The following is a 17533-nucleotide window of genomic DNA, read 5'->3' as shown; positions in this document are numbered from 1 at the left end:
ATAAGGTATCCTAAGTTGGTGGACGGGCAGGCCTCGTGATTCCACTTGCCTAGAGACGAGAAAACAAAGCTTTAAGACTAGGTACATAGTCGGTACGTGTACAGTCGGGGAGACTGAAGCCTGGTTGGGGAATATGAGATTACGGGGCAAGTATCTTGGTATTGCTTCCATCTGAAAGCTAACGTCGGAAGCTGACCATTTCTCTGGTGGAAGGTGAGTGATATGATGTTTAATAGGTACAGTATGTGAGCAAGGAATATGGAAGTTAGCGGCATACCTACTAAGGCACCCTAAGGTTAGCTTAGTATTCCACTTTCACTGAGACGGGAGTCTACTAATTAAAGAGGCCAACCATAAATAAGGGCAGTATGTATTAACTTAGGTCTACGTGACAAAAACATATAAATAGTCATAAAGTTGGAGAAGTTGAAGTAGGTATGGGGTCTTTATGTGCCAGGCCGTTTCGTAACGTTTTCTCCTCGACAATTAGTAACAATAACTAAAACGATTATATGGAACTTGTGTTTAGCGGTACAGTTCTTAACAAACGCCTTTCTCTGGCTTCAAAATATGCGTAGGTTGGTCCATACTGCATGTGTAATGCTCAGATCTTTAATAGGCCAAGTGCACCTTACTGCCAGGCACAATGTACGAAAGGGGCACAAAGTATAGCTGATTGGACGAATATCTTCAGCTTCCTGTTCCCAGTACCCAGGGTGTCTCCACCTTCAAGATGCAAGGAACAAAGAGACCCTGGCTAAAAGTTGAATGCACAAGTCGCGATACCTCCTTGTCGCCAATTATCTGTATAAGGCAAGGTATTTAGATAACAGCCCTGCTTGGCGGCGGGCAGCAATCCGTTTCCCTTGTGACGTGGAACAAGCAAGAGCTTCGACCAGCAATGACGATGTTGTGTTACCTGTAGGTAGCCCTCGGCAGGATGTGCAACAAACACATGAAGGAGAGATAGCCTGGATAATGGACTCGAGACGCCATAAATGTCCAAGTTTTGTCATTTGGCAGCTGCAAGGCACATGAAAGAACTTTCTTGAGCCAAGGGGACCGAAGCGAGTTATAAAAAACATTTTCCTCACTATAGCCACTCCAAGACTGTGCTCAATGGCACTGTACATTATTGACTGGTTTGCGTGAAACCCCTAAACATCGTCGGGTCTTAACTGACGCCGGTCTCCAACCATCCAGGGGCGCAGTGGAATCTGTGATAATTGGTCGGGACCACCAGGGTATAGAAGTGAAAGGCTGGCCTTTAAAAGACAGCCAGCTAGCAACAGGAGGCGAAAGGTCGTCGAGGCCACCGTAGGAGGTTGACAGGGACCAACTAAGACAAGCCCCATCCGTCTTTTGCGCTGCCAGTCTGCCAGTTTCCGTTCCGCTACAGCTGTCGCACGCTTTTGTTGGCTACCTTACTCATTTCGTACCTGACCATCACCACTTTCTTTTCATCTCACATCTTTTCCTACGCCAACCTAACAGGGGCTCTTTATTTGCGCATCGTCACCGTTTCCCTTCGTTAGCGTCTGAATTTCCGAATCTGCTTCAAACGACCGTCACCCGCGCTGTCGAAGATCGATCTAGAAAGCATTTGCTCCTCTACGACGTGCACCAACGCATCGGCTTGCCTCGAAGCCAGCCAGCCCCCTCTCTCGAAGACCGGAATTCGGGAGGCTGACCACGTCCCTGGAATTCCCAAAGAACAATCCGCAGTTCTATCGACAAGCCTACCAATGCTGGCCCAGCCATTTCGAAATTCGAATATTGATTCTTGCTACTATCCTTGTGGCTGGAACTCACTTGTCGGGATATTTGCTTCGTCTCCTAACGATCCCTGACCCACGCGACGACTGCATCACGACAACGCACTATCTTCGCGACCTTCTATCGCATTGCTCTCGCGAATTATTCCATACTGCTTTCAAATCGATTTCTAGCCGCTTGGCGGCTGCTTGCGATAAACCATGGCCTTCCTATTCAAATCAAAAAAGCATCCAGAGAGGTCGCAGCCTGCAAGTCGCGACGCAGGATCTGGTTCTCAAGGGTCGATACAAAGTGTCAGCGCCCGTACTGCTGAGAAGAACTCTCTACAACATCGCGCAACTCCAACTGGGAGCTTGAACTCAATCGATAACGAAGGTAGTAACGGTAGTCCCGATCATGGCCATGGCCATGGGCATGGACGCCGTGGTGGGAGTGCTGACCAACCAATCCAACAAAACAGCGATGCATCAGTGAGTTTTCTACCCTTTCTTGCATCCAGTTCTGTCAGGATATCCTAACCACTGAGCTCTCAATAGGTACGAAATGGCACCCCCATGAACGGTCCCAATGCGTCTCTATACCCTTGGTCACAACGCCGATTGACATATACTTCGACGCACCCCTCCCCATTCCCTCGATATGGCGCTGCAGTGAACTCCGTGTCGTCTAAAGAAGGAGACGTATACCTCATGGGTGGCCTGATCAACGGGTCAACAGTCAAAGGCGATCTCTGGATGATCGAGGCTGGAGGTAACATGGCATGCTACCCGCTGGCAACCACGGCTGAAGGACCTGGCCCAAGGGTTGGACACTCGAGCCTGCTTGTCGGCAATGCGTTCATCGTATACGGAGGCGACACTAAGATCGACGAGGCTGACGTTCTTGACGAGACACTCTATCTTTTAAACACCTGTAAGCTTGCCCACCCCCCCCAGGTTTCTATTCTCTAACCTTAATCCAGCAACAAGACAATGGTCCCGCGCTCTGCCAGCTGGGCCGCGACCCTCAGGTCGCTATGGCCACTCACTCAACATTTTGGGCTCTAAAATCTACGTCTTCGGCGGCCAAGTTGAGGGGTTGTTTATGAACGATCTTTCGGCATTCGATCTCAATCAGCTTCAGATGCCAAATAATCGCTGGGAAATCTTGGTCCAGGGCGAGACAAGCCCCAAGATGCCTGCGGCTCGTACTAATCACACTATGATCACATTTAACGACAAGATGTATCTGTGAGTATCAATGCCGAGCTGTATCGAACGAAACTGACACACTTATAGTTTTGGCGGTACGAATGGCTTCCAATGGTTCAACGATGTTTGGTGTTACGATCCAGCTCTTAACAAGTGGTCTCAATTTGACTGCATTGGCTATATCCCAGCGCCACGCGAGGGGCACGCTGCTGCTCTTGTAGACGATGTGATGTACGTCTTTGGAGGACGAACAGAAGAAGGGACAGATCTTGGCGACCTCGCAGCTTTTAGGATATCATCAAGACGGTGGTACACATTTCAGAACATGGGCCCTTCCCCATCTCCCCGTTCTGGACATAGTATGACAACCGTTGGCAAATCGATTGTGGTCCTGGGCGGGGAGCCAAGTTCAGCAACTACATCTGTCAGCGATTTGGGGCTTCTCTATGTTTTGGATACCTCAAAGATCCGATATCCAAACGATGCGCAGCAGCCGGCTCAGCAACGAGCTCACGGTTCACGCAGGCCAAGTGCGAGCGAAGGCAGTCGGCCACATCCTGCACGAGATGGCTCGAACGGGCCAACGGATTCAAGGAAGTTGATTGTAGGAGGTGCTTCTGCTCCAGCTAATGGGCAACGATCGCCGCCCAATAACGGTGACACAGAAAACCCCCAGTCTGCAACCGCTGGTACAAAACTTCCTAGAGCTTCAGCCATGCCTCCGTCTGGTCCTCCCCCTCAGGGGCCAATGCCTGCTAGGCCTACGGTTGACGTGTCCGCAGTTGCACGAGTTAGAGGACAGTCCGCTGAACGCAGTGGAGCCTCAGGTTCTCCAAGGGCAATGCACTCTGGGTCGCCTATCACACGAGAGGTGATCAATGAAACAGAAAGCCCTATCTCGAACGGTCGACGAACGCCAGTCCAGCAAAATGCGCGCGCTGGCTCAAGGCAGGATCAAGTGAATGGAGACCCATCAAAGGCGAAGTCAGCTCAACAAACCCGTCCTCAAGGAGCAGGTGATGCCCCTCCAGATGTTGCTCTTAAGCCGGCAATGACACCCCGCCCAGCATCGCCGCCAGTCCCCGTGAGACAGCCAAGCAACCCCCTTTCCAGGCGGTCTTCTGGTAGAAACTCGCAAACAGTTGTTCTTCTAAAGGAACTAGACTCGGCCCGAAACAGGAACGCATGGTATGCTTCGGAGTTAGAGCTCGCGCGCAAGGCCGGCTACGTGCCCAATACTTCATACAGCCCTCTGCTCGACAACAAGGCTACCGAAACTTTTGACGACGAAGACCGACCGCTTATCGAGGCTTTACTGGCAATGCGATCTGAATTAGCAAATGTTCAGACCGCGGTAGACAAGCAAGCCGTAATTGCAGCGAAGCAAATTGCCGAGGCCGAAAAGCAGCGCGATGCCGCCATTCAAGAAGCTGTTTATTCTAAAGCTAAGCTGGCTGCCCACCTAGGAGCAAGCTCAGCAAGCACACCACAGCTTGATGGCCCAAGAGACGATTTTGAAGGAAGGTCTAGTGAGTTGAGCAGAAAACTTGCAACTGCACTACACATCCAGAAAGATCTTCAGTCGCGACTCGATTCTGCGAAAAGCGAACTTGATTCTGAGAAGAAGGCACGACAGCTGGCAGACGACACCTCGAATGCAGCCCAAAAGCGCATGGCAGAATTAGAAAGTTATAAACAACAAACGTCGACAGAGGTTGAACGCCTCAAGGCTGAATTGCATCTTGCCCAGCACGAAGCACGAGAGCACTCTGTTGCGCACGCTGAAGTAGCCGCTGCTGTTGAACTTCTCCGCATCGAGAAGAATGATGTGCAACAGAAGTACGAAGAAGCCATTGGGAGCTCAAAGGACCACAGTGAAACCTTTGATTCCCTCCGAGCTGCAATTTTAGCATCGGAAGACTCGACAGGCCTTTTGGAATCGAAGCTGGCTGAAGAACGATCTCAGAGAGAGAAGATTGAAGCACAACTCAACAAGCTCAAGTTTGAGCATGAAGCTCGTACTGCGGAACTGGTAGCTACCACCCAGCGTCTACGCGATGCAGAAGAGCTTTCAGAGAAACATGCGGCTGAGGCTAGAACGAACCGTCAAGCTGTTCTTGCTGGCCTTGACAAAATTTCTGCTCGGGATGTTTCCGGATCAAGCAAGGCAGATGCCGAGCGTATTGCTGCTTTACAGAATCAGCTCACCACCTCGAACGAATTGGTCAAGAAATCTCAACAGGAGCTCGAGGCTGTTGTTCACAAGCTACGTGGCGCAGAAGAACGTATCGCTGGTCTTGAGCAATACCAAGAACAGTCAAGCCGGGAGGGAGTCACCATTCGAAGGCAGCTTCAATCTGCGCTGCGTGATACACAAAGCTTACAGGCAGCCAACACCGATCTTAAGAATCAATTGGCCGCTCAACAACTTGAAACAAACGCGATGACAGTTCAGCACAACGCACTAAAAGACATCCTCAGTGAACGTGGCATAAGCCCGACGGCTTCTATTCGTGCTCGGAATCTTCCCAACCCACGAATGAACTCGCCTGATCTGAACCGTGTCAGAGATCTTGAATCTCAGCTCGCCACCTCATCAGCTGCTCATGAAGAGACTAAGCAAGCCTTTGCAATCCAAATCCAGGAATCCGAGGCTGCTTGGCGTGAGAAGCTCTCGCAACTTGAAAGTGATTATCAGTCGGCTGTGCACTATGTCAAAGGCACTGAGAAGATGCTCAAGCAGCTCAAGGATCAATTATCCCGATATAAGACAGAGAACGGCCGTCTGAAAACGGAGATCGAGGAGCTGGAAGACCGTGTTCAAAGTAGCACAACCTCTACCTCACCTGGTTGGGAGAATGAGAAAGCCGAGCTTGAGGCGCGCATTCGAAGCCTCGAGACAGAGCTTCAAGAGTCTTCTGCTCAAATGGAGAAGCGACTCCTCGGCCTTCAAACAGAACTCCAGGAGACCAATCATCACCGCGAAACAGCTTTAAAGAACAGCGAAGAGGCTACACAGAGGTTGAGCAACCATCGTAAGGATCTCGAACAATTACAATCAGAGAATGCGCTACTGGAGCAACGCGCTACCGATGCTGAACAGAAAGTGGCCCTTCTACTAGACCAAGTCGAGCACTCTGTCGATAACTACCGCCGACGCAGCCGTCAAGTGCCGAGCTTGAACTCTGAGATGGCTGCAAGTGCCAATGGGTTAGGACTGGGGCATTCGAGGCAAGAAAGTTCCGAAGGTGAGAGTATTTACGGAGGCACCACCAGTGGGAATGGTGGTCTGGAGGCTAGAAACAGCGCTGCCTTGGACAGTCTTGCCAACGAACTTGAGACCCTTCGGAGTCAATGGGAAGCAACAAACAAGAACTATCGACTGAGCACCAACTTTGATTTCGACACTACCTCTGCTGTCAAGAAGGACAACGATACCGTTGCAGGTGTTGGCCTTAGCGAGAGTCTTGCGGATTGGCGCAAAAGACTTGATACTGAGGAACACCACAGTGATGGCGAAAAGCCCCGACATCCCTGATTCGAAGCACTTCCTGGCTGCCGATACGCTTTCATGACTCGAATATACCCACCGTCTTCGTTTTGATTTATCCGGGCCAATGGTCAGTGCCTGTGCTTCCTGATCTTCGCAAAGGTGGAAATGGAGTTTGTTGTCTTAGTTAACAGACAACCCTTTTTTGTTTTTATATTCGAGATTTCTTCCTGTTTCAGTTCGCACATTTCAGCTTGGTTGATTCCCTGAAATTTAATGCATTTCGAAGAGTGGATGGTAATCTATCTATCCCTCCTCTTTTCCGCTTTTCTTATCGACGAGTTGGGTTGGCGGACTTTTGTTCTAGTTGTTCTTCTACATGTCTGAAGAATACTGCATGTAAAATAAGAGACTTTTTTCTATTCATCGGTTCTGTGGTAGCAAGGGAAAGAAGATAGGCATGGATGGTGTCTCTGCCTTTTATAGGGAGATCCTTCTTTATAGCACGAGGCAACGTACTGTTGGGAGAAGCGTCAATGAATAAATGAAGTATTGTCTAGTTTGAATTTGAAATATTCACCTCCCTCCCTCCTCTGCACTCATGCTTATTGAGTACAAGTCAGGACATACTTTTCCGATCACGTCGTTTCAAAGGGGGGACAGATCAAGAATAGAGCCAGGACACGGCAGTTAGAAATCCCCGAATACAATACCTCTAGTATCTATTAATACTATAAAACCATCATATGTCCACGTGGACTTTCAATCCTTTTCGCCTAGTCTCCTACCCACGCCGCACAGAACGATGCAACCCAGTTTTGACCCACTGCTTCCTGTCGTTAAAGTATGAGAAAGAAACAACGCCTGAGCTCACGCCTCAAGCAGAAGCCGCCGCAAGACTCTTCTGAATATTCAAGCATCGTCTAAAATCAAGTTTACGCCCCTCACGAGGCATGTGCTCGCCACTCGCAATACAAAGCACGCGCATCTTGGGGTCATATCGCAGTCCTGTCAAGAGTTTCGGGGTAATGAGAAAGTATTGACTTGAGTGCTCACGGCATGCGATCTCGACCATTCGTTCGTGTACCATACGCTCGTTGCGAGGGTCCATGCCTTGGTTGATCTCATCCACAACACGGAACGGTGATTGGGCTAGAGATTGAAGAGCCATAAGGAAGAAGATGGTGGAGACAGCTCGCTCGCCACCGGATTGGCGATGTGCTGTTAGCTGTTGAAGGGTTTCATTTTCGCTGCAAGTCACAGGTTAGAACCGGGTAAAGATAAGTTAGGAAAGGAAGAGTAAGACGTACCGAAAACGAACCATGATGTCTAAAGCCCAGGCGTCAAAGTCCTCCGGCTTGTGAACACGAACCTCACCGGCACAACTTATTTGCTCAAAGTTGTATGCAAAGGCGTCGTTAATCTTTGAAACTAGTTCGTCAAGTCGTGGTTCCCATCTGGATTTCAATTCGTCGATTTCTTGGCTCAGCCCCTGCAGCTGATCGTTGGATCCAGCTACCTTTCGTGTTAAACGATCGATTTCCTCAGCGCGTTTTTCGAACTCCCGTATTATATTAGGATTGGCGACATGTATTATATCAAGTTTCGCTTCTTCTCCACCAATTTCGTCCTGAATATCTTGGGAAGACTTGTTTTCGCAGAGTTGTGAAAATAGCTCGCGCTTCTCTGGCTCATGCTCAAGGACTTGCTGGACCTCGTCGGAGAGACGGTTGCCCTCGTCGCGCGCTCGACTGGCGTCATCGGTGGCCTGTTGCAATATCTCCTTTTCAGTATCAAGACGCTGCATGATATGTGCATTTCGTCCTTTAAGACCTTCGACATCGGAGTAGGCTTCAATGCCGCGGATCTCGGCTTCGAGGAGTGCCTGATGTGCCCTCCGTATGTTTTCAATGGCTTCCTTGTGGCGAAGAACAATCTCAGCCCGACGAAGCACCGCTTCGTCCCAGTCGTAACGAATGTCGACCATTCGTTTGCGTGCATCTTGCATGGATTGTTCATGAGCTCTCTTGGAGCGCTCCTCAGATTCTAGTCAGACGTATCAGCAAAGTTGCGGCATAGCATCATTCAATAATTCTCACCGATCTTCTCAGGCAGAGACTGCCATTTTTGGTATTCTTTTTGCAGGGCATTCTTTTCTGACTTGAGTCGAGTCTGAATCCCATCAGCATCAAAGCGGATAAAATCAATACGCAGCCTTTACTTACAATATTATCATGAGTGCTAGTCCGTCGGTCCTCGATGGCTTGAATTTTCTCATGCAACTCATGGTATTGCTGTTTCAAAACGTCTCTTTCACCATTCAACTCAGCCAATCGCTTGTTCATTTCTTGCTTCTCTTGGGCGTCGATGGGCTGTGAGGTCCAGAATCTCCCAGGTGGAATGTTCTTGGTGAGGGTGGTCATGGCCTGGGGTCCATATTCTTTGCGTCTCCTGACGATAAAAGACTGGTTACCGGCTGCCCAGGAGTTAACTCTGCCGCTTCTGACCAGACGATCGTATTGAGCATCGTTGTGATCCCTGAGAGAGACTCCCGACTGGTGAAGCCTCTTTTCAGCACAGAGCATTGCTAGAACGGGTTCGGGTCCCTCAAGAAAGTCGATGGCAAAACCATCGAGACCCAGGTCGCTTGCCTCATCTATACTGACGGGTCTTGAGAAGGCATTGAGAGGCTGAGCACAAGATCGAATAACGACAGACAAGCTTTGAACACGGTAAAGCTCGTCTGACAGCCTTTTGTAATCATTTTTCGTTTGTGCTGTAAAGCATGTAAAGTCATCTCCTTGAAGAAGGGACTGCACCTGATCCGAATATCGTTCGTCCTTGATGGAACAACTGATCATGGGTGGGCCAAAAACCTCCTTTTCAAAGTCTCCTTGATGCTCTTGGATCCATGCCCACGCTGTTGCTAGCTCGGGAAAGTTCTTCCGCATGAAGTTCAGCTGTTGACCTTGCTGGGTTTCCAATGACTTGATATTACTCTCCACTTGTCGGATCTCATTGTTGATCGTTTTGCCCTTGTTCTTTACTTCCTCGCGTTGGCTAGACACTTCGCGTAGCTCTCCTTCTAATTCTCTTAGGTTGTGTTCTTCTCCTCGCTGCAGACAAGTAGTTAGCGAACATCAACAATCGCGCGGATAGATTTCTAACAATTTTTTGATTAAAGTCGGAAGGATTAAACTCTTCTGGTTGGTTTCTAATATCGGCTTGGAGAGCGGTTATTCTTGACTTAGACTGGGCCAATTCCTTTCGCTTGGCGTCAAATCCTTTGCGTTCCGCGTCAAGACTATTCTCGAACTCTTTGAGTTTATCGGAAGCGGTGCTTGCATCACGCGCCAGTTTCTTCGCAGCGTCTTCTGCGTTCTTCAACGATGTTTTTCTTGCCAATGTCGCTTCATCAATTTGCTGGGCATAGAGCTGCTTTTCGTTCACGGCCTGTAATGAGGGGCCGGCGTCGTGTTCGAGGCGCCTTAGAGACCTCTCTGCGAGTTTCTTCCGCTCCTTGGCATCTTTGTGTCTTGTACGAGCCTCCGAGTACTTGGCAAAAACCAAGGCTGACTTGAGATTTTTCACCTGCTCTATGATTTCTTCCCGTTCCCGGATCCTATCCACGTCCGTTTGGAGACCTTGTTGTCGGTTCTCCAAGTTTTTCAGAGTTTCTGCGTCGACATGTGTAGCCTGTTCTAATTCTTTCTTATCTTTGTCCAATCCTTGAAGTTGCTTCTGCCAGACTAGCATTTCTTCAGGGGCGGCTGCGCGAAGAGTTTCCCGCAGAAGGTCCACAGGTGTGCAGGCAGCGAACTCGACAACCCTGTCCTGCGGAAGGAATTGGCACAGGTTATCTACCTGAATCTTTAACTTGCGTATCAACCGTTGCACTTCCTTGTGGCTGGTTTCTTTACCATTGAGCCACCATTTCTGATTGTTCTGTTCTCGACGAATTTGAACCTTGACGACGTAGTTCTTGCGATGATTCGGTCGCCTGTAGAGTTCGATTTCAATTGTGGCCGTATCTTTTCCGTGTTTAACAAACTCCTTGACTGAGCCAGCACGACCAAGGTGTTTCGGGCTGTAGCCTAGGCCCAGACAGATAGCGCAGACCAAAGAGCTCTTTCCAGTGCCATTTGGGCCAACCACCATGTTGAGGTGAGGCCCAGGCAGAAATTCTGCCTTTTCGTATGTGACAAAGTTTTGCACGCTGACTCTAACGATGGCACCTGGTTGGAAGCCATCATCCATATCATTTCCGTTCGGTGCACCGTTCACTTTCCCGTGATGGGGTTGCTCGGAGGTTACGTCGTGATCACCATCTTCGTCAAGTCTAGGGCGCTTAGAAGAGCCAATATCGTCGGCATACGAGCGGTGTCCGTGATGGGTTTCGTTGTGGTCTTCGTCGGTATTGTCCGTATCGGATCGGCGGCGGCGACGTGATGATACCGGGGCCATCTCGTCTATCGGGCGAGACACGCCACCTATATTGGGCTAGGAATTAATATAGAAATGAAGAGAATGGCGTTGACTTCTTGGGTGATTGGTTCTCAGAATGGCAACGCATGCACGACAAAGAAGGTGATGTTGATGTATAGTGGATGGCACGCGTTGAATCGCGTCAGTGCGCGTCTGTAAATGTGACGCCGATTTAAAGTGGTGGGGTAAGATTGTGGAAAGTCTGCCTACAGGGGGCAAACACCTGAGCCACCTACAGAAAACCCGCCTGCCTACAAAGCGAGTACTGTTGAGGAGAGTAATTATTACGTTCTTTATACGATTGGTTACTTTCGTTATTGATATTAATGTTACTTTAAAGCTCGCGCATTGGTTTCATACAAGCTAAAGAGATGCCCTTTACCTTGTTGTCAAGTGCTGGTTAGAACTGGAGGACATTTTCAATAGTGAACTGAGTTCGAAAGAGTGTCTCGTTAGCCACAGGATGAGCTGACCCATCGTTAAACAACCTACATTATTTTTGATAGGTTATTAGAGCGTCTTATACATCCGTCACCTCTACCTATTGCTGCGTACTACCTCAAGTCTTCTGTACCTTAGTCATCATCTGCCAAGAAACCCCTTAAAAGGAGGGTCAGACAACTTCATCCCTTTGGATTCCAGTTACTACCAGGGTGACTTCATCACTTCATCTCCAAAGTACCACCAGCTTGATCATGCTTGTGAAGGCGCAATACTGCCTTCTTTTCCCCTACGGATCAAAGACAACACAACGGAACCCAAGTTGGCATAGAACCTGTTTTCCTTCTCACCAACACCAGCGTCAGTGAGAATTTGACCCTGGTGTCGCCATTGACCTCTGACTCGAGAAGTCTCGAGCACAGAACGGGAGCTTAGTGACAGGCATTCTTCTATATGGACTATTGAGATGACCTAGTCTAGTACAAGTTCTCTCTCTCCGCACTGAATGATCGGTATTCCTTTGCGATGTGGTATAGTTACCATTATTTTCGACCTCCCCGATCTCTTCAAACAAAGATGTCTGCCTGCCATCTTATTGAATGAGGAATTTCTCATATGGAACTGACTGCTGATGCGACATTTTGACTTGGATTGTTCATTGTGCTTTTTAACCTCTCCCTGCGTAAGATGGACTGTGGTGGTATTCGAAAGGCCTTGTCATTGGCCATGAACTCGAACTGCATGAAGAACTGGAATGCATCGCGATGCCTGGATGCAAGAGAAGACCCTCAATTTTCAGCTTGTGCCAGTTGTTGTTGACCAGAATTCCCCACCATATCATACCTGACCGTGCGTGGTGCGATACTGGCATATTGGCAGGTGTATGCAGGTGGCAGATGCCAGTCGAATGCCAACCAGTTGCAACTATTATATTCCAGCCTTTTCTCCCTTGGTATCGCCCACACCAGCCTTGCCAAACATATCTGCCGGTGTAAACATTGCATTCCATTCTCAGAAATTCCCCTCCCGTCGCTCCGAACTGACTTTGTTTCTTGTCTCTTGTGTCGTTCATTTCTTTCTTTCTTTTTCCTATGGCTCCTGGATCTCTGACCCTTAGCTAACCTCACTCATTCCCGCTCACTCAACGCCTTCGTTTCTCCCTCTCTACTTTACAACTCCTCTTCTGCTCCTTCGACTATTGCAACACCTTGTGCTTTGTTTGCCAATACCAACTTACTCAGGTCACGTAGGCCAGGCTCATCATAATTATTGTGACATCCACGAGCAAGCCTTTCTTTCAATTTCTCCGGCATTTGGGCAAGGCGTGCGACTTTGTGGCTGCAATATTATGTGCTGATTCACCACACTCAGCGCGTTTACAATGGCCGATACTATGGTGTCAATCGTTCGCTCACCACTATCCGAAGCATCGAATCGAATCAACTCAAATTATTCTACTCAAGAAGGTCAGCGCCACAAGCCGCGGTATGACCGCCCTAACTCATCGGTTGTCAACAACACCGCACGCACAAGCCATGGGCACCCGACTGCATACTTTTCTGGCCGACCTTCTACTCAACAGCAGCCTCCAGTTTCAACACCTCAAGAGCAAGCCACTTTAAAGCCTCCCAGTGTTATGGACGATGAACGTCGACATTCGGCGGCATCTTACGATTCTTCAGGAAGTGGCCGCAGCAAGAAGAATTACAAGACGCATATAGGGCCGTGGCAGTTAGGCAGGACCCTTGGCAAAGGCTCATCTGCGCGCGTAAGACTATGTCGCCACACAGGTACAAATCAGCTGGCTGCCGTCAAGATTGTCAACAGACGGATGGCGTATCTTGTCCAAGATAGTAGTTTGGCTGCTCTTAGCAAGTGGGACAATAATCTCCCAGAACAGATCGATGGCGAGATGCGTGTTCCCATGGCTATTGAGCGAGAAGTGGCAATCTTGAAGCTCATCGAACATCCGAACATAATGAAATTATACGATATCTGGGAAAACCGGTCAGAGGTGTAAGTGCTCCACGCAGGGAACTTTACAAGAGGGTACTGACAATTTAGCTACTTGATACTTGAATATATCGACCAAGGTGACTTGTTCACCTTTATCAACATGAAGGGCCGCCTGAGTGAGGAAGTTTCTATCTTCTTCTTCCGACAGATCATCAGCGCCATCTCATACTGCCATTCCTTCAACATCTGCCATCGAGACCTGAAGCCTGAGAACATCTTGATCAGTGCCGATCTGCAGATCAAAATTGCCGACTTTGGCATGGCTGCTCTCCATCAAACAGACACACACCAACTTGCTACAGCTTGTGGCAGTCCTCACTATGCTGCACCTGAGCTCCTCAAGAACAGACAATATAGGGGCGACAGAGCAGATATTTGGAGCATGGGTGTTATCCTGTTCGCAATGCTTTCAGCCACTCTTCCATTCGATGACCCTGATCTTCGTGTAATGATGGCTAGAACGAAGAAGGGACAGTACGAGATGCCAAGTTTTCTCAGCCCAGAAGCTGAGGACCTGATCAGGCGAATGTTACAGGTCAATCCCGATAGGCGCATCACCCTCAAGGACATATGGCGCCATCCTCTGATTCGGAAGTATGCATATCTGGATAACCTTTGTGACATCAACAGCCAGCCGCCTGATATACGCAAAGGTTTTCAGTATACCCCAGTACCTACAAAGGATGTTGATCCGCAGTTAGTTCGACAATTACGATCTATGTGGCACATGTTTAGTGAAAATGATTTAAAGCTCAAGCTTACATGTGACGAGTAAGTAATTTGCTCCTCTTCTAGCGTTTGGAGTTGCAACTATTGACACTTGCAGACCCAATGATCAAAAGGCTTTCTATTGGTTGTTACACCACTACCGTGAGCAACAACTGGAAGACTTTAAGCCTGAGCTTGCCCACTCTACAAGTGACTACCATCATATGAAGCCAGGCACATGGAAGAAACGCGTATCGACATGCGAATTTGCGCAGCCGAGCGGCAACGGTCACGGGCGTTCCATATCACGGTTCACTGTGATTTCGAATGCCACTGAACCAGAGCTAGCAATAAACCAGGAACCATTCCAAACAGAACGTGCGGCACACTCTCGTGATTCCCAAAAAGGACAGTCGCTGGTCAGTGTCCACCGTTACTCTTATGCAGAGAATGGTTCCTATACTGGGCAGCCCAAAAGGCTTCGAAGTGGCTCAGGCGCACGACGCGGACGCGGGACCTCAAACCGCAATTCTACCACAGGGCGCCTTCAATCGTCTCGAGGGTCGCTCTCTTCGATGCACAGCAGTCGGCAAGGTACACCTCATGCGCGGAGTTTGCGACACAGGCGTGGAGTTGACTTCACGCATGTCCGGAAGAGATCGACGTCATCCTCCAATCGCAACAGGAGTGGTTCAATGCCTCCTTATGTTACGGAGCAAGGTTCAACATATCAGATCGAAATGATTCGATCTCACACGCCAGAACTCCCAAGCCTACCTAGTGGCGTGCTTCCAAGATTGGCGGATGGACATGACCCTCAAAAACGCTCCTCGGGACAAGCGTTACGAATAGCGCTTGGATCCCGATACGCCTCCGAAATCTTCAAGGAGGAACTACGCCACTTTAGCAGCAATATTGCCAAGGACTGTGACGAAGCGTTCAAAAGCTCATTGATAGAAGAGGACTCCATCGCTGGCTCGCTGACTGAACCAGACCGCACCCAGTACGAATCTACGCCGTTTTCCTTCACCATTGACGCACCCGAGGATTCGGCCGCAGATGTTCTCGAGCTTTCGAAGAAGTCTTTCAACAACCGGCCCCTTCCACCTCTGCCGACTCCGACGCCAAGCTACAATGGTCATTCGTTGGCCCCAACACCCACTGGTTCCAGACCAATGACTGGGGAATCTTATTCGGAAGAGTTGAGCTCAGAGCAGGTCGAGGTAGCCCAGCCAGTTCTGCTTACGAGACACACTGAGCGCCGGGTTGTCTCAGCTCCGACTTATACTCAAAAGCACAAAAGAACTGCTGCGCTGCCATCCATCAACGAAGCTGGAGCAGCGGCCAACGACAAGGCTCGTATCGTGTCAGCGCCTCCGCATACACCAACAACGAAAGGGATTGATAGAATCCGTGGCATCGAATACTTAAGTCAAGTCGAAAACAGCATTCGTGTGGTTCATTCGCCAGGTGACGAGAGCCCCGTGAAGATTCCCGAGCCACTCAACGTAAGGAAGAAGGTCCCTGAACCCGAGCAACGGAACTCGGCCCCTGCTGCACAACTTCGAGAATTGGACTCGGCGTCGCAACGCAGTGTGGATGGTGGCACCACTGCCACAACACTTTCGCTGGACCCCCCTTGCCATGACGCTCAGGCGGCGACAAAGAAAAAAAAATTGTCTTGGTTCAAACGACCTTCAAAAGTTGAGTCAGAGCCCAGCCGGGAGTCCGTTGAGTGGCAAGATTGCACTTCGTACTTGACTTCTAGTGATGGGAAGCGAAGCGATTCAACGTCAACAGAGGCTCCGACTAAGAAGAAGACTTTCCACTTTTCGTTTTGGAAGAGCAATAAACAAAGAGACTCTGTTATGTCAACCGCCAGTGAGTTATTTCGTCTCCGTAAACAGAGTCGTACATGGTGATCTAACATTGAAATAGGACCTGAGCAGAAAGAAGAGCGACCTTCACTGGAGATCAACATCATGGGTAAGACACATGTTTCCGCCAAGGTATCTCAGACCAAATGGCACGAGTCTGGCTCCGGCCCGGTGCGCAACATTGAGGTGAAACAAAACTGGCTCGCACGCCTGTTCAGAGTCAAACCAGCAACAGACCACATTTGCATGACGATTTCGAGGAGACGAGCACGTCAGGAGGTTACCATCCTCCTACGAGAATGGCGCAAGTACGGCATTCGAGACATTCAAGTGGACAAACAAAGGAACATTGTCTTTGCACGGATTGCAGCTAAGAACTGTAAGTGATATGCTTGACATGATTGCGGCACCAGAACTGACAGAGACCTTAGTTTTGAATCTGAAAGAAGTATCCTTTGCCGCAGAGGTCGTTACAGTGATTGAGCATGGTAAGAAACAGCCACTCAGCATCATTCGGTTCACGCAGGAGCGAGGAGCAGCCAGCAGTTTCCACAGAGTAGTCGACACAATGAACATGATCTTCGACGCAAGAGCTTTGGTGGTAGCCGACAGGAACAAGCGAAAGATGATGATCAAGACACTCAACTCGTAATATTGGTGTTTCAATCAGCTCCACGCTGGCTCCTTCGATATATACTTGTCGAAATATGATGCAAGCTGGCCATTGACACAGCCTTGCGGGTTGGATCACGGGGTTATGCAAAGAGTTATGTGCATGGTATTGGTTGTATGGAGTTGGATGTATGAGCCATTGCTTTCCGTTTTGTTCTGCTTTTGGGTCAAGGTGAAAGGTATGATTTCTTCTCTCAAACATGGACGGGCGAATATGCGGAGTACAGGAGGGAATAGTTATAGGCTAGGAATAGCCACTGAGTCGTCTCTTAACTAGATAGTCCCTTTATCATCCTATATCGCGAATTTTCTCTTGAGAACCTGGTCAGTTAAGAACAAAACTAGAAGGGCAAGCTGAACACGCGGCTTGCATCCAGAAGGTGAGTCCACGTATTGATTAAACGTATGAAGCATGTTTTGTGTCTTGAAGCTGATTTCAGCCAAGAGCTGCCTGAGAGCTAAAACTCATGGTGGCCTTGCCTGGTCTATTCCCTAAACTTTCTCTTTGTGTAATCATCATGAACTGTGGGCTTAGAATACTAATTTAACCAAAGGAGCTTGGGTTACAGAAGCTGTTAAGGCTGCTTCTTCCCAGCGCTGTTTAGATTCTGTGGTTTATGCAGTAATACATTTTCTGCAGCTCTTCTGTCGAATAGAGAGGGTCTGCGGGGAGTCGTCGGACATTGGCCATCAGAGTCCTTGTGGTTTGAGAAAGAATGAATTCATAGTTTTGTATATGCTTCGACTTCGCCTTTGGGTTGCGTCTCATAGTGCTTCATAGCTTCGAGCAAACCTTTGATCTCATCACTATCTTGGTAGACCAACAGCCAAAACTCAGAGGCCCCTTGGTAAGACGAGGCCTTCTTGTGTTTATGACT

General features: G+C 49.0%; 3 protein-coding genes; 2 read left to right on the top strand and 1 right to left on the bottom strand.

The window, feature by feature from the left end:
• Positions 1-1976: 1976 nt before the first annotated feature.
• Positions 1977-6504, top strand: FFUJ_06216 (related to cell polarity protein tea1p; the record flags this gene model as incomplete). XM_023579516.1 has 4 exons in its annotated part: positions 1977-2246; positions 2313-2688; positions 2738-3005; positions 3054-6504. 4 exons carry the CDS (start codon positions 1977-1979, stop codon positions 6502-6504), a joined length of 4365 nt encoding a protein of 1454 aa, XP_023432341.1.
• Positions 6505-7333: 829 nt separating this feature from the next.
• Positions 7334-10920, bottom strand: FFUJ_06215 (related to structural maintenance of chromosome protein (SMC); the record flags this gene model as incomplete). XM_023579515.1 has 5 exons in its annotated part: positions 7334-7706; positions 7767-8502; positions 8556-8628; positions 8682-9572; positions 9625-10920. The coding sequence occupies 5 exons, from the start codon at positions 10918-10920 to the stop codon at positions 7334-7336; spliced, it is 3369 nt and encodes a 1122-aa protein (XP_023432340.1).
• Positions 10921-12763: 1843 nt separating this feature from the next.
• Positions 12764-16635, top strand: FFUJ_06214 (related to protein kinase Gin4p; the record flags this gene model as incomplete). XM_023579514.1 has 5 exons in its annotated part: positions 12764-13398; positions 13447-14169; positions 14225-15987; positions 16045-16362; positions 16415-16635. 5 exons carry the CDS (start codon positions 12764-12766, stop codon positions 16633-16635), a joined length of 3660 nt encoding a protein of 1219 aa, XP_023432339.1.
• Positions 16636-17533: the final 898 nt, after the last annotated feature.

Source organism: Fusarium fujikuroi, chromosome FFUJ_chr06 (assembly GCF_900079805.1).
Source record: "Fusarium fujikuroi IMI 58289 draft genome, chromosome FFUJ_chr06".
NCBI classification, from domain to species: Eukaryota; Fungi; Ascomycota; class Sordariomycetes; order Hypocreales; family Nectriaceae; genus Fusarium; species Fusarium fujikuroi.
The sequence above is the reverse complement of the archived record's forward strand: the minus strand, read 5'-3'. Positions and strand labels throughout refer to the sequence as shown.